Source organism: Ictalurus punctatus, chromosome 16, assembly GCF_001660625.3.
Source record: "Ictalurus punctatus breed USDA103 chromosome 16, Coco_2.0, whole genome shotgun sequence".
NCBI classification, from domain to species: domain Eukaryota; kingdom Metazoa; phylum Chordata; class Actinopteri; order Siluriformes; family Ictaluridae; genus Ictalurus; species Ictalurus punctatus.
In genome coordinates this window covers 15,021,663-15,037,539 of record NC_030431.2, presented here as the reverse complement: position 1 = coordinate 15,037,539, position 15,877 = coordinate 15,021,663, and the positions used below count along the sequence as shown (strand labels likewise).

Sequence of the window (15,877 nt, the reverse complement as noted above, 5' to 3'; positions counted from 1 at the left end):
CTGACCATTCTCAGTTGCCCCCTCTCATCAAGACATTTTCATCCATAGAACTTTCACTCACTGAATAATGTTTCTTTATTGCACCATTCTGATTGAATTCTAGAGACTGTTGTCTGTGAAAATGCCAGGAGATAAGCAGTTATAGAAATACTCAAACCAGCCTGTCTCGCACCAGCAATCATGCCACAGTCAAAAGCACATTTTTTGCTTCATTGATGATTGATATGAACATTACTTGAAGCTGCTGGCTCATATCTGCCTGATATGCATTGCACTGCTGCCACACAATTGGCTGATTGGATAATTGCGTAAATGAGCAGGCGTACAGTATGGTGTGAGGATGCTAGCGCTACTTGTATTGTTCTCTGCTTGAAATATCGCTTTGCTTGTATTTTTTCATTTGTAATTTGCTTTGGATAAAAGCATCTGCTAAATGAATGTGTAAATGTAAATGTACAGGTGTTCCTAATAAAACGTTCGGTGCGTGAATACAATATACATTACATGCAGAAAAATAACGATGTACGTTGATAATTGTTATACAGATGTGTAAAATATAAGGTTCTGAGAGAAAATAAAAGCCTTTCTCCTTTCTCTACACTCATGTTTGCCCTCTGTGATTTTTTTTCAGTATTTATTACTACCTCAAATCCAGACTGAATACAGAGAAAGCTTTTGATATCAGGGTTCCCACTCCAAGTCAAATGTAAAATTCCATGACTTTTCCCTGACCAAAATCTTGAATTTCCATGACCTACTGTATGAAAAATGGTACAATGTATTGCCTGGATATTGAGCAGAAAAAAACTAACTATTTTAACCCATTAAATCTGTAAGCTTGATTTCCTGGTTAACAGACATTTTCAGTGCAAAACTTAGTTTTCATTGCTTAAAAAGAACATATACTTATCTCATGACTAGTCTTTACACCTCATAAACAAAATGGTCCTAATAAAACAAAATATATTTCTTTAATGGAAATAAAATCAATTAATTTACAAGGTACTGTAAGCCATTTTAAGTACATTTTTAATCCATAACACCGTGTCACATTCAGCAAATGAGCACACTAAAAAAATAAAGAAAAAGAAGACATTATATATATATATATAATATATATATATATATATATATATATATATATATATATATATATATATATATATATATATAGAGAGAGAGAGAGAGAGAGAGAGAGAGAGAGAGAGAGAGATCACATTTTAGCTAATACAATTTACAAACAAAATTCCCTGATATTCCATGACTTCAACTCCAAAATGATCAAATTCCCTGACTTTCCTTGACTGGAATAGACACATTAAATTTCCATGACATTCCAGAAATTCCATGACCCATGGGAACCCTGGATATGTAATGCAGTTAATAGAAAAAAAAAAAAAATAAAAAAAAAATAAAAAAAAAATTTTAAGTTTCCCCTAAACAACTGAACCTGGGGAAAGTCCCTCAAGTTCTCCCACATCACCCGACTCCTGTGCCTCGCTCACCCTGGCTTACTATAGCTGCTTACATCAGATTTAAAGCAGTCTCAATTCCTTAACATGATAGTATTATTACACTTGTTTTTGTACTAGTATGAGGAAATGTATTTGATCACGACTACAAAACATAAAGTTGCTCTGGATAAGGGCGTCTGGCTTTTTTTCTTCACAGCAAACTTGCAGCTCAGAATGATAATGAAAGCTAAGAGTTAGATGCAAAGCGTGCCAAGAATTCTAGCAGCTAACACCAAACACACCCTCATTTCTTTTGGTACAGGGCATTTAGTGCACGTAGAAAGAAAAGTAGTACAATACCAGTAGCTTCCACAAAGCATCAAGTAGTGCTTGGGTCACTGAAACAGGTCAGTATGATGTTGTCCAATTTTACAGTTGCTAATGTGATGAGACACTGTTTTGAAAGGCAAACACAGATATAAACCCATGACAGCTAAATTTAAAATCAAGATTATAAAGTTAGAATTAGGAAATGTCTAAAGTATAGCAGCAATACAGATCTACTAGGGTCAGGAGTGTGGGTCGTTACATTTTTTTATATTACTGTCAAAGGGCTGAAACCAAACAAATCAGAGGTTATTACACAAACCTGGTGCTAAAATGTAACCAAGCTAATGCTCACTGAAGAAAAAAAAAATCAATGATGTTAAAACTGTAAATCAAAAAATAAAGAAATAAATTCCAGAACAAGGTAAGACTACCTATTAAAATATTTGAAAACAGGTTTTGCCATGAGTCTCTTGGAGAATGAGGACACTAAAGATAATGGAAGAACTCATAAAAGGCAAAATGCAAATCATTAAAAAGCCTAACCCTACAGTTTGTTTTGGTGTTTTGTTTAATTTGTTTTTCCTTAAGAAGCAAGGGTAGCCTTGTAGCATATTTTACAAAAAGGTACCACACCTTAGAATATGATTTTGATTCAATTCTCACTAATACAGGATAGCGTTTAAAACATTAACACTGATCTTAAAACTTTTTTCAGGATTCCTGATCACGATGATGTCATTAGTGATGCCAGTCGCACTATTATGATCAACTATACATCAATAAACTTCAGAAATGCACTGGTGTCAACGTGTTTATTCTGAGAGTTGACAAAAGTCATTGTGAACTAATGTTCATTATCAAGACATATACATACAGTACATAAAATCGTGTCCCACCCCCAACTGTCCCCAGGTTTTCTGTCAGGCACCACAGCGATTCTGGAGCTAAACAGCACCAAGTGTGTTACATACATGAGGAAAGCTGTGCCTTCATTCACACATGCAAACAAGTACATTTCAGGACGAACATTCAATAAAAGCAAGAAAGAAAAGACGAATGGCTGCAATATACAGGGTTTTTCTTCTTCTTCTTTTTTGTAAAATGTCTTCAAAATAACCCCGGAATAAACATGCGGTATCAAAGAGCAGAGCTCACTTCCGTCTTCCGAAGGCGCCTCTTCCGTTCAGTCCATCTTGTGCTCCTACCTTCACTTGGAGCTTGTGTACTTAGTCACTGCCTTGGTGCCCTCGGACACGGCGTGTTTGGCCAGTTCTCCTGGCAAAAGCAGGCGCACGGCGGTCTGAATCTCTCGGGATGTGATGGTCGACCGCTTGTTGTAATGAGCCAAGCGTGACGCTTCGCCGGCTATGCGCTCGAAGATGTCATTCACGAATGAATTCATGATGCCCATTGCTTTGGATGAAATACCAGTGTCCGGGTGGACTTGTTTTAACACTTTGTACACGTAAATGGCATAGCTTTCTTTCCTGGTCTTGCGCCTTTTCTTGTCCCCCTTCTTCTGTGTCTTGGTCACAGCCTTTTTCGAGCCCTTCTTAGGTGCTGGGGCGGTTTTCGACGGTTCGGGCATCTTCTCGGTTCGTCAAAATAACCTCAAATCTCCTCGGTTCAGCTCTGTATACTTTATGCACGGTGGATTCGCCTATATTTATAGAATTCGCTTGCAAATTACAGTAAAAGCAGACTCGACTCTGATAGGATGTTTGCGTTGGGTCGCGCGACACACAGTGTGGTGTAATTGGTCGCGGTGTAGCGATACGGCTCGTCCAATCCGAGTCAGGACAGGGGTATAAATATCAAACCCTGCTTACATCATAATACAGCGCGGTGACTGCGATTGAAACACAGAGCTAGTTGTAAACATTACTGTCTAGCGTTATTGTGGCTTGAATATGTCCGGCAGGGGCAAAACCGGAGGAAAGGCCCGAGCTAAGGCCAAGTCTCGTTCATCCAGAGCTGGACTTCAGTTTCCAGTGGGTCGTGTCCACAGACTGTTACGCAAAGGGAACTACGCGGAGCGGGTAGGCGCGGGGGCGCCCGTGTATCTGGCCGCTGTGCTGGAATACCTGACTGCTGAAATCCTCGAGCTGGCCGGAAACGCAGCGAGAGACAACAAAAAGACCAGGATCATCCCCCGCCATCTGCAGCTCGCCGTCCGCAACGACGAGGAGCTGAATAAACTTTTAGGCGGCGTTACCATCGCCCAGGGCGGAGTGTTGCCAAACATCCAAGCTGTTCTTTTGCCCAAGAAAACCGAGAAACCAGCCAAGAGCAAGTGATGGGGCTTCGTGATCGAGGACACTGCTATCACGGCTCCACACAGCGGTGCCACCATTTTGAGTCTCTAAAGTAACATTTTTTTTTCTTGTTCTCGCTTGATTCTGCATTGTCTTAATTTGATTTGTTTCTCGGAGAAATGCTTGTATATGAGGCACCGTGTCCACATCGAGATGAACACTAACCACTACTGGCTACAAAGCGGCGGACATGTTCAACCTGGCCATGAACAAAGGTGGACTGTGAACGGATTTAAGGAAGAAAAACATGGGCTGAACATTAGCATATACTCTTTAGTAGTTTTTAGACCAGTGCTTGTTGTCGTTCTCGCTGCTTTGAAGTGACACATTTGTTTTTTTTTCCTCCTGTTTTAAATTCAATAAATGTTGAGAGCCTGAAGAAGGCACAAAGACTCCTCGGTGTTTATCTGTGTGTTTTTCCCAGCCGCAGAAAGCTGCATGAATTACACTGTTCCTGTTTATGACTCAGTCTAATTACACATGCTTATTATTAGGCCTGCTTTTACACCCAGGCTCTTATTTGACATTATTTACAATTCATTAAGACCATCACAGAACCGGTTCATATCATGTTTATTATACAAACAATGCATATGTTATGTACAGTTATTTATTTACCTGGTTTAAAGGAAATCAATGCACATGAGGTTAGTAACAAATTAAGAGCTATTTAAATAATAGGCTTTAATACATAACTTAATTTCACAATATTTGGTGGTTTAGCCAAGTACAAAACCAAAAAAAAAATGTTCTTTGTATGTAGCTGAAAGGAAACCAGGGCATTTGCATTAACTTAAAGGTCAAGCTAGTACTTGCATTTTCTCCCTTTTTGGTACACTTGACTTAATTACTCTTACAGGTCTTCCTGAATAAAAACAATAATAACAAAACAAATCATAGCTTTATCTAATCTTGACCCCCTGGCTGCTGGTTTATATCCGTCTCATTTCTCAGCCTCGCTATATCCCTCTGTTTTCATGTCATTTATTCCGAGCTCTTCATCCTGTTCGAACGTTCGCACATACTTTTCGATCTTCATCTCAGGATCGAGGTCTGGAGCATAAATGTTCTACAGAGAAAAACTTAATGCTTAATCTTATTCAGAATGTCGGTCTTAACCGTCATACATTTCATGATAATAGTCATAGAAAGAAATAAGCTTACCTGCAGGTAACTGTTCCCTGCTGGATCATCCAGGATGATGTGGGCATCCATTTCTCCTGACATAATCTTGACATGAACACAAGGCAAACAAAGGAAAAATTGGATCTCATGCCAATAAACCATGCCTGGTGTGTTCAAAATTTCAAAGTAGGTTCTGTAATTCACTGACTCGGTAATCCAGCCTGCTAATAAAACAGACTTTTACCAAAAAAAAGCATAAGTAGGCAGACCGGACGGCTCCAGTAGTAATCATAAAATGTATATTGGTTAAACTGAAACGTTTGTATAATAAGGATATATACATGCAAGTACTTTAGCCTGGTCAGGTTCTAAGTGGATCCGGAGCCTAACCCAGGGAGACTAGGCACGATGCAGTAATACTCAATGCCAGTCCATGCACAAATACATTCACACCTTGGGGCAATTTAAAGTCATCAATCCACCTAAAGACATGTTTAGGAGGTAGGAAACTAAACACACCATGCAGAGAATATGTGAAACATGGCACACACAGTAATATGAGCTCAGGACTGAACTGGGGATCCTAGAGTAAAAAACTCTGCCACCTGTACATTATTCAACTGTTACAAAAGTGAACACAAGTGTATATCTTCCAGCATGATATCCAGGTCCATGTCAGATGCTTCACATAATAAAGTATATAAATTAGGCAGACCTTGCCAAAAGGTCTTTACATATTTAATACTGACATGGAAGAAAAACAAGAAATAAATCAAATTGTCTACCCAAATACTATATTATGATGAAATATATGATACATACTGAAAGAAAATATGAAACATAGGCAAATTCACACCTAGATAAAGTCACTGTGAAGCAAAAGTAACAAATGTTTTTCCACATCCTTTCTGCCTGTGAATTGGCTTTCCAACATGTAAATCTTCATGTTTGGTTTAAACACTGCTTTAATAGTTGAAAAAGCATTTAAAAAAATAAATATATAAAACTTTTTCAGTTGTCTTTGTACTGTTATACGAAGGGGTCAAATTGTTAAATGCAATGCCTATACTATGTACATACACTATATGGCCAAAAGTTTGTGGACACCCAACCCTCACACCCCTATGAGCTTTTTGAACATCCCATTCCCGATTTAGCCCCCTTCGCTATTCTGATAACCTCCACTCATCTGGGAAGGCTTTCAACTATGGCTGCAACTAACTATTATCTTCATAATCGATTACTCGGCAGATTATTATTATCAATTAATCAGATAGGGGCGTATTTTCAGTACTATTGTTTCATTTATTTAAAATAAAATCCAAAAACCGAGCGTTACAAATAGAGACTTTAGACTAAAACTTTACATTAACAACTCTTTGTCCAAGAATACACAAGTATTTATGCATTATTTTTTATGGATGCACAAAAAAGCACTGATAATTAAACTACAGTCCTAAATTATTAATAATAAAATCTCCCTTTCACTGCACCTTATGGTTTCTGTTACTCACTGCCTTTAGTCATATTGTTTTGTTTATGTTTACTTTTATCATAGTGTTTTAATTAGACATTACAGATCTTACTCGAGCTCCAACTGTATCACCGCGTCTACATAGCAAGTGAGGAGCAACACGGCCTCCTTACTAATAGATCACTTACGTTATAATAAACTACGGAATTTACACTGTATCCTGCAAAGACACCATATAATGACAATAAACTTGAATAAAACTAAACCTTTTAAGCAACTCGCACCAGTTTCCCCAACCTCTTGCAGACTGTGTAGCATTTTGGATATAAACATAAGTTTGTGCTCATGCATCACTGTCGTGTGCCCATGCCACACAAGCTCCGCTTTGTAAAGTTTGATCTTCTTCGAGGTGTTTAATATAAAATTATCCCGTGCCTTAGAGGACTTTGAGGTTGCACACTTTTTTTTCCCCGCTGCCACTTGACGATTATGCCTCCGTCTGATGGTGACTGAGGTCATGTTGGGAACAAAAGATAACACTGATAAACAGTAAGATGAAGAAATGCATTTCCATTGACTCTGGGTATTCTGCTACAGCTAGCAGCGTCGCATTATGTGCATTACATACTTTCCGTTTAGTAAAAAAACATAGTGTTCTATTTTTGACAATACAACCTTTCTAAAATTCATATACTAGACGGTAGAGTACGCAGTGCATAGAGCAAGTGTATAATACGTCATTTGGGACACAACTTTATTATTCACTCTCAGATGCGTGTTTTCAGAGCAGAAGTAACGCAATGAGTAAATGTACCCAGTGTGGCACACAGACCAAATAATCGATAATGGGATTCGTTGACAACGATTTTCATAATCGATTATTATCGACTGGTTGTTGCAGCTCTACTTTCAGCTAGATTTTGGAACATGGCTGTGGGGATTTGTTTCTATTTAGCCACTCAAGTCCTTCTACTACAGCCCTGGAAAAACCATGTATTTATGGACTTCACTTTGTGCGCAGGGACATTGTCATGCTGGAACATGATCAGCCCCCTTAGTTCCAGTGAATGGAACGTGTAATGCTACCGCATACAAATACATGTTATAAAGTTGTGTGATCCAACTTTATGGCAACAGTTTGGGGAAGACCCACATATGGATGTGCTGGTCAGGTGTCCATAAACCTTTGGCCATATACTATATTGGTACCTCTGAATAGCAAGGTTAAGGTTGAAACTTGTGTGTGTAACAAATAAAAATTCAAACCTTGTCGATCTTTTTCCCGAACAGCTCCAGTTTCTCAGTTATGTCAGATGCGGCACTGTCTCCACAAATGAAGGGGTTTTTCATGATGATCTAAACCAATTATACATAGCAAAACTAAAAATAAGTAGGCTTCCTGTAAATCCAAATGTCATAAGATAAGTTATGATGCTCACCAGTTCCTTGATGTCCTTAAGGAGCCCTTCCACAGTGGTGAATTTTCCACCCAACATCGCCATACCCAGCTCAAACTCCAGTTCTGGAATCAGCACACCGCACGTCTCCGACTGGCCCACACACGCAAACACATCACATCAGAAAATAAACCATGGAATCGATTTTACATTTCACAGCATGAGCTTCACACACTCTTGGCTCAATCTAAACAGAGGTAGAGAGTTGCAATCTATTGTTCAGAACTAAACAACACATCATTAACAGCATTATTTTTGAGTGGATGATGAAAAGCTTGTGTGGACTCAGAATACCTTTAGCAGGTCTCGTGACATGTCTGACGGGTCTGTGAGGTGAAGAGTAATTCTGGTTCCCAGCTCCTCTGTGGCACCACCGGATTTGACCTGTTCAATTAATATACAATGGTACATTAAATATTATTTGTGGAATTCCACTTTCCTTTTCAAGAGCTGTACAGCACACACACTCAGAGATGCAAAGAAATGTATTGAGGAAAGAAAAGAAAAAAAAATACACAATCATTGAGAAATGCACAATTCTAGAAATGTCCAAATTCAATCTAGCTCCCTTCCACAGACTATACTAATGGTACACAAATAACTACAGGCAAAGCAGACAGATCTATCAAGGCTTTTTCTGACCTCATTAGTTCGATGTCCACAGCTGTCACAGTTGGTGGCCATGATGATAACTTCTTTGAAATGTGGAATTTCTGATTAATAATAAAGGAAGAAATCTTAAGAAGGTAAAATGCCCAAAAAAGTCTCAACTTTGATAAATTAACAGGGTAATGCATTTATTTACATTACACTAATATTATAATATTGCGCCATGTGTAAATACAAAATGCAATGATTTATACAGCTGTAGTTATTTAAATGGACAGTTTAAATTATGATTGATTGTTTCATCTCTCTTCTAACAGCCTCCCAGTAAAGACACAAAGTAGGATACTTAAACCATAAAAACTCCAGATGCATCCATCTAGTGGTTTGCACGGGACTGTTTTTTTGTTGTTGGTTGTTTGTTTGAATTCTGACCAATCCTGCTCATTTCCACAGACACTGCTGACCAATCCTGTCTGCTGCCAGAGAACCTTTGACCAATCCCACTTGCTCTAAACCGTTAAATGAACGGTTAAAATGGAAGTGTAGAAAGCCTTCAGAATAATATTTCGGTGTGAATTAGCCTGGTTTCTAATTACGCAAACCTAGTCATCATCCCTGTCCCCAGCACTATTCAAAACAGTTATGCCTGTGCATACAGTGCACTAATGCATCAAAATTTTACACCCCTTGGCTGAAGTTTATTGATAGTCCAATTTTGTATATATTATGTTATATATATAAATAATACTTTATCCTCCATTTCTACTCTGTATTTATAATACATGTGGACAATTTCAAGACAACTACCTCAGCTTAATGTTGCACAGACAGTCGTAAAAAGCATTTCACTACACGTCATACTGCATATATTTCTTTACAATCAGCAACACTGCAGACAGAACCGTTCATTGCTGTTATTGTACATGGTCCCCAGGTGACATACACTCAGACCTGTCCAAACCAAACAGGAAGAAAACCTCACTGTGCTATCAGCCTTCAAAGGATACGGACAAGCTTCATGTTTGTTGCGGCAGGAGCGTTGCACTCTGGGCAGTTAGTGTTGAACACCAGGACTTCGTTCCTTATTGTCTCCAGATCATTGGCAGGTTTCTCCTCTTGCTCTGGTTTCTCCTCTTGCTCTGGTTCACTTTCCTGAAAAGAAGCATGGAGTGTTACTGAAGGCAAATAATGAATAATGCACCAGCTTTGTGAAGTATCAATTGTATAACAAAGTACATTAATGCTTTTTGGGAGAAAAAAAAAACTATCTCCAAATGATAATACAAAATGAAAGCATGGCTTGATTGTAATCCCAGTCTTCTCACCTGTATCCCAAGGGCTGTGTTTTGCTCAGGTGTCCTTTTGTAATGAGATACAGTGAGAGCTTGGTCTTTCTGTGGTGCAAATGGATTCTCGATAAAACTGTTCCCTGAAGGATCATTAATTATCTGACAGGCAACACAGAGAAAACGGAGAACCGTTTACATACAGACACAATCCCAAAAACAGGTTCGTTTGTATTAACAGTAGTAGATAAAAAGTAATCAGATTGTATTAGTAGTATTGATCAAATTACCAGTGTGAATTCTTCTTCAACATCTTTCAGCTTTTTCAACCTCTGAATAAATTGATCTATTTTGTCTGCAACTTCTGGATCTGTGGCCTGAAAAAAAAAAAAAAAAAAAGAGTGAGGATACGCAAAGGGCCTGAGCAATATCTAAAAAAAAAAAAAAAATGCACACAAAAATATTATTTATTTATTTCCACCAATATGCAGGAACATTCTAGTTTGTACATATTTGTCATGATTTGGAAAATAATAAACCCTGCAGTCAATATAATACTATATACTAAGACATTACTATGGTAATCAAAGAGATGGCAACATTGTTAACAAGAAAATGCAATGCAAAAATTACTAGGGCTGCAACAACTAATTGATAAAATTGATAATTAAAATAATCGACAACGAATTTCATTATCGATTAGTTGGGTCTGTGACACTACTGACGGTTATCCACAGTGGGGTTATTCACAATGGTGAAAAGTGCATTTCTATGAATAAAACACATCTGTACAACAGCGGAGGTCACAGAGTGAGCTGCTGTGGGAAAAGTGCACAATCCAGGTTGTCCAAAACATGAGAATGTTTTATATTAAGCGTTTCAAACAAACTCATAAGCGTAGTAACGTGGTTTGTCATGTCAGATGCTGTGATAGATGCGTGTGCTGTTTAATGCGTCCCAGATGTTTTCTTCAGCGCAGAAATGACACTTTTACATTTATATCCTTATCTGTAAATGTTAGAAATTCACGCCAGTATTTCCATTTTACATAAAGGCTCGTCCTGACAGCAAGTAAGTCTCCATTGAGCGTGAGTCCACACATGCAAGTCAAACAAACAGCATACAATAGAAAGGAAGTGCAATAACTCTGACAAAAATATTGCTTTTGATCAAATATGTTGTTTGATTCTCTATTCAGGAATAAAAGTAATTGTTTTTCATGACAGCAGTAACTGTAATGGGGTTATAACATGTAATGGTATATAAATGTAAGAAGTGTCATACATTTACAGAATAAAGTAACATGTTACTGTATTCAAATGTTTGAATGTGTGTTACTGCAGAACATTCGACCTCTTACCAGATAACACTTAAGTTTGTGCTTTTGTTTTTCCTTTTTTTAGCATTTTTTTTAATATAGCAATTTAACTTCTGCTTTAAAACTTGTGGACAATCAGTTGTCTTTTTTGTTTTCAAAATATAACGGTAATTTTAAAAAAAAATTAATTTGCACAATGTATAGCACAGCCCACACAGATACATTTAATAACTTTTTCATAGACTTCAATTTGAAGGACAACATTGGGAAGAATGTGAAATAACGTTTTTTCGAGAAATTTTTTTTTTTTAAATTCAGAAAATAAAAATTGGCCTTTTAATCCAACTGATCGATTAGTCAAAGAAATAATCGACAGATTAATCGATCATCAAAATAATCATTAGTTGCAGCCCTAAAAATGACAGAATATTACAAGTAAAAACCTAGCATTTGTTAGTGTACAGAATGCTGTTTTTTTTCCCTGAAGTGTGGCAAGAGCAAGAAAGAAACTAAACAAAAGTCTGACGTGCCCACTACTTCTAATAATAATCAGCAGCTCATCCATTTTTTTTTAACCAACCAAAGAGCCTAAAGTCCCACCTTCTTGTTTCCTATTGGCCCACAAAATGGAAGGTTTGGAATTCACAACTCAAAAAATAAAATGTGCATCTTTCACTTCGCCCATCCCCCTTTAGTGAACTGGCTTTACTGCAGGGCACAATTTTATGTTTTATCTAAAAATGCAGAAAAGCATCTTTTAACACCTCGCCCATACGACTGTAGCAGTAGGTCAAAAATCGTAAAATTCTGTGGCTAAATTATAGATATGTAACCAGTCCTAAGACCCACATCAGCTTCAACCAAGCAAACACAGACAGTTAATACCTGGTTCTATTGTAGTGGTACAAAACCCTTTTTTTTTTGTTTTTTTTTTATCCAGACATTAGCTCTTTTTCATATCTCCCATAGAACAAATGACTATTTAAGTGATCCATTCTTTAATCTGGTTACTACACACACACACACACACACATATATTTTATATATATATATATATATATATATATATATATAAAAAGATAAATATTAAGTTTGTGATCATCGGAGACCAGCAAAAAAGAAAGCATACACACCCGCCGTATTGATTGATCTTGTTCTAATCCTGCTACCGCTCTGTCGAGGAGTCCCTCAATGGTGGACAGTGCTGCAAAATAGAAGTTAATAATTCTTAAATATAAACCAGCATATGCTTCAATTTAAATCACACCAGTGCCTCGAACAGTGCAAACAGAATAGCAAATCCATTTACAATTACATGGGCTCTCCCCAGAAATACTCACCACCCTTCTGTGTGAATGCAGGGATTTCAAAGTCCAACTCAGGTATTCTAACAGTTGCACTGTCCGTCTTCACGACCTCACGGTTCAGATCCTAAACAACAGAAACCAAAAACACAACTTAGCAATGTTTTAGAGCCCACATGAACACACGCCACCTGAAATACTGTACAGCGCAGTCTTATTAAAAAAAAATGAATGCAGTGATACCTGTACTGATTATCATGGAATAAGAGATATCTGTATAATGCAGTGTACACAGCATGATGTATGTTAAGCATCAATGTCAAGCTAAAAAACAAACAAAAAAACCCAACAACTTCCATGCAGAATAACTAGCTTTTGCTACACAGACACATTATATCTTTAGGGAAGGCATATTGCTTTCAGCTCTATGAATGTGGTACTGTCGTAGCATTGTGCATGAAAATGACATGTTCGCATAAGTTACATGGGTCACTCCATGAAAACTGCAGCCACTCAAATGTATATAAATCACTGGCAATAAAATTTAACATGTAGAGAATGTTGTCAAATATCATGATAAGTGATCAATGAAAGCTGTTCTACCTTGAGATATACAAAAGATAATTTCAATATGATCCTGTTCCTAACTAATGTAAAAACAAAGTTCCTTCTGAACTCTCCCTATTAATTAGTGTCAGAAACTGTGACATTCCTTACCTTACCTAATAAAGTAATTAATATTTTGCTTTAATTCCTACCCTTTCCTGTAATAAAAGTTTTCCTATTTTAGTACAGAGGCTACTTAATAGTTATCTGTGGGAATGATTAAAAGGGACAACGCTGTTTTTGGGTGCAAGGTCTTTTAAAAGTTGCTGTGAATGTAGCCTTCGGTGTCTGTATGGGTTACCTTCAAACTGTTTTAATAAAAGCAAGGTCTCCATTAGTAATATTTCTCTATCAGTCAAGCACAGTTTATGGTATTTAAATAAAACAGAGGAAAATTTACTGAGTTGCGCATATAACAAGGAAAATGACAATGAATGAATATATCGATTAAAACTGATATTAAAAAAAAAAACACATTTGACAAGTCAAGAACTAAGACTAACAGAAATTTGAAAAGAATCAACAATTTGGATCAATCTCTCGATCTGTTAAGCTGACTGCTTCAAGATAACTCTTTAGTCTATTTTCGATCCAGTCAAAAGGAAGGATGCAGAACACTGAAGTCAAGATTTTCTTGGGTACAGTGTTATGCCTCATAACTCATGTTTGAGTGGAAATGTTCTCTTTTGACCCATATGCCATTATGTCTGATGGTAATGTCAACATAAGGGTGGGAATGTTCATCAAAACATTTTCTGGAATTTTACCCTCATGTCACAGTTGCGCTGCAGTTTTTAGTGACCCGGTGGTGGTGGCAGTGGTGGCTCCATGGTTAAAGGCTCAGGGTTACTGATCAGAAGGTCGGGGGTTCAAGACCCAGCACCACCACCACCAATCTGCCACTGTTGGGCCCTTGAGCAAGGCCCTTAACCCTCTCTGCTACCCTGGGGCACCGTATCATGGCTGGCCCTGTGCTCTTAACAAGCTGGGATATGCAAAGAAAAGAATTTCACTGTGCTGTAATGTATATGTGACAAATAAAGGCTTCTTCTTCCTCCATTCACACTTCCTCCATTTAGCATTAGAAAACGTCACACTGATCACACAGTCACCTCTTTAGTCTTTATGTGGAGTGTGTAGCAGACTCCCTGCTCTTGGATCCGGCCTGCAGACTGTATTTCTGTATTGGTCCAGTGACAGTGGGAACATGTGAAGGAACTGATGATGATTTCCCTGAAGAAGGGGATTTTGGTTAGAAGAAAACGCGTCTTTCCCTGAAGAAGAGATAAAGAGACATGTCATCTCAACACCCCCTGCCTACCACACATACCTAAATATCTTAACACTCCTATCATTATTAATATTAATGCTGTGATTTTATCACTCACATTCTCGTAACAGTTCATACACAAGCTCTCGATTTCAGTGGGCTGAGCGTCCTCCTCGTCTGCGTTGATGTCTTTAAACATAACGCCGCGCACGCGATCCTCGCCTATCGCCGACATGATTTTGGAAACTCTAGTTAGCTGTGCGTTGTAAGTAAAAAAAAAAAAATTAAACCAGAGTCGAGTCCGAAAGGTAAATACGTAACGAAGAACGATCTAGAAAAGTTGTGTTAGACAGGCGCACATGGATCGCGCTATTACTTCCGGTTCAAAAGGTAAGCAGTGCGCCAAAGTAAAAGTCTGAGTGTAAATAGCTACAAAGCCATCAGTTTCACAGCCCTTATTGACTTATTCACATCACAGAGACAAAACCGGGCTGCAAATCAGTTAAAGTATTGAACATTGAATGGAACTCTTTCCTTTAAAGGTGCAATAGTTGCTTTTTTATTTCTTACTGGTAGAAATAACCTGGAATACATGTCGAGCATTATATTCGTAAAAATTTTTTTTTTTTTTTTTTTTTTTTTTTTTTTTTTTTTTTTTTTTTTAAGATTGAAGCATAGCCTTGACAAGGAAAAGTCGGGAAGAAATTTGGAAAACTGCCTTCTGATTCGGAATGCTTGTTCGTGTTTTTTATTATTATTATTTTTAAATAGAATAATTCAACAACTTTACATAGCACAACATATCATTAGTACAACACAATCTCAATCCGGATTGCTAGTTTGTGTTTAGGTATATGTGCCTCCTGTCACTTAAGATCCTGGGGGCGGGGCTTCGTGAACATGGGCGGGGGAATGTTTTTGTTTATTTTATTAATTAATATATGAAGATGAAAAACAGTTACGTAAGCATTGCAAAGAAATGACTTACAATTACGTGAAAAACAACAAGAATATGTAAATAGAACATAACATCTTACAACATATGTAACATACATTAATATAGGCCTACAGATTTTACAGCACAAAGAAAGCATCTAAATACATCTAAAAACTTTCTTTACAAATTTCTTCAAGATATTTAAGGAATCTTAGGATTTTTTTAATTCTTTAAAAAATGAAGAAATTTTAAAAGTCCGTTTAATTCAATTTTAAAGTGGGAAAAGGATGGAATACCATTTGCAAATTTTTGTTTATGAATGAGAAATTTACCATATAAAATGAAACAATGAACTACATACTCCAGAGGTTTATTATCAGTATTATTATTGT

The 15,877-nt window shown here is 37.3% G+C and overlaps 3 protein-coding genes across 3 annotated transcripts; 1 reads left to right on the top strand and 2 right to left on the bottom strand.

Moving 5' to 3' along the window:
• Nucleotides 1–2,582: 2,582 nt before the first annotated feature.
• On the bottom strand, nucleotides 2,583–3,443 carry LOC108277172 (histone H2B 3). Its single transcript, XM_017489658.3, has one exon. The coding sequence runs from the start codon at nucleotides 3,370–3,372 to the stop codon at nucleotides 2,992–2,994; it is 381 nt and encodes a 126-aa protein (XP_017345147.1). The 5' UTR covers nucleotides 3,373–3,443; the 3' UTR covers nucleotides 2,583–2,991.
• Nucleotides 3,444–3,607: 164 nt separating this feature from the next.
• Nucleotides 3,608–4,491, top strand: LOC108277171 (histone H2A). The gene has a single exon (XM_017489657.3). The coding sequence runs from the start codon at nucleotides 3,695–3,697 to the stop codon at nucleotides 4,079–4,081; it is 387 nt and encodes a 128-aa protein (XP_017345146.1). The 5' UTR covers nucleotides 3,608–3,694; the 3' UTR covers nucleotides 4,082–4,491.
• A 164-nt stretch (nucleotides 4,492–4,655) lies between these two features.
• zpr1 (ZPR1 zinc finger) lies at nucleotides 4,656–14,941 on the bottom strand. Its single transcript, XM_017489656.3, has 13 exons — nucleotides 14,667–14,941; nucleotides 14,391–14,552; nucleotides 12,709–12,799; nucleotides 12,502–12,572; nucleotides 10,341–10,427; nucleotides 10,090–10,212; nucleotides 9,772–9,916; nucleotides 8,798–8,868; nucleotides 8,450–8,539; nucleotides 8,138–8,248; nucleotides 7,965–8,054; nucleotides 5,264–5,329; nucleotides 4,656–5,168 (listed from the first exon to the last, which is right to left on the bottom strand). The coding sequence occupies exons 1-13, from the start codon at nucleotides 14,781–14,783 to the stop codon at nucleotides 5,043–5,045; spliced, it is 1,350 nt and encodes a 449-aa protein (XP_017345145.2). The 5' UTR covers nucleotides 14,784–14,941; the 3' UTR covers nucleotides 4,656–5,042.
• Nucleotides 14,942–15,877: the final 936 nt, after the last annotated feature.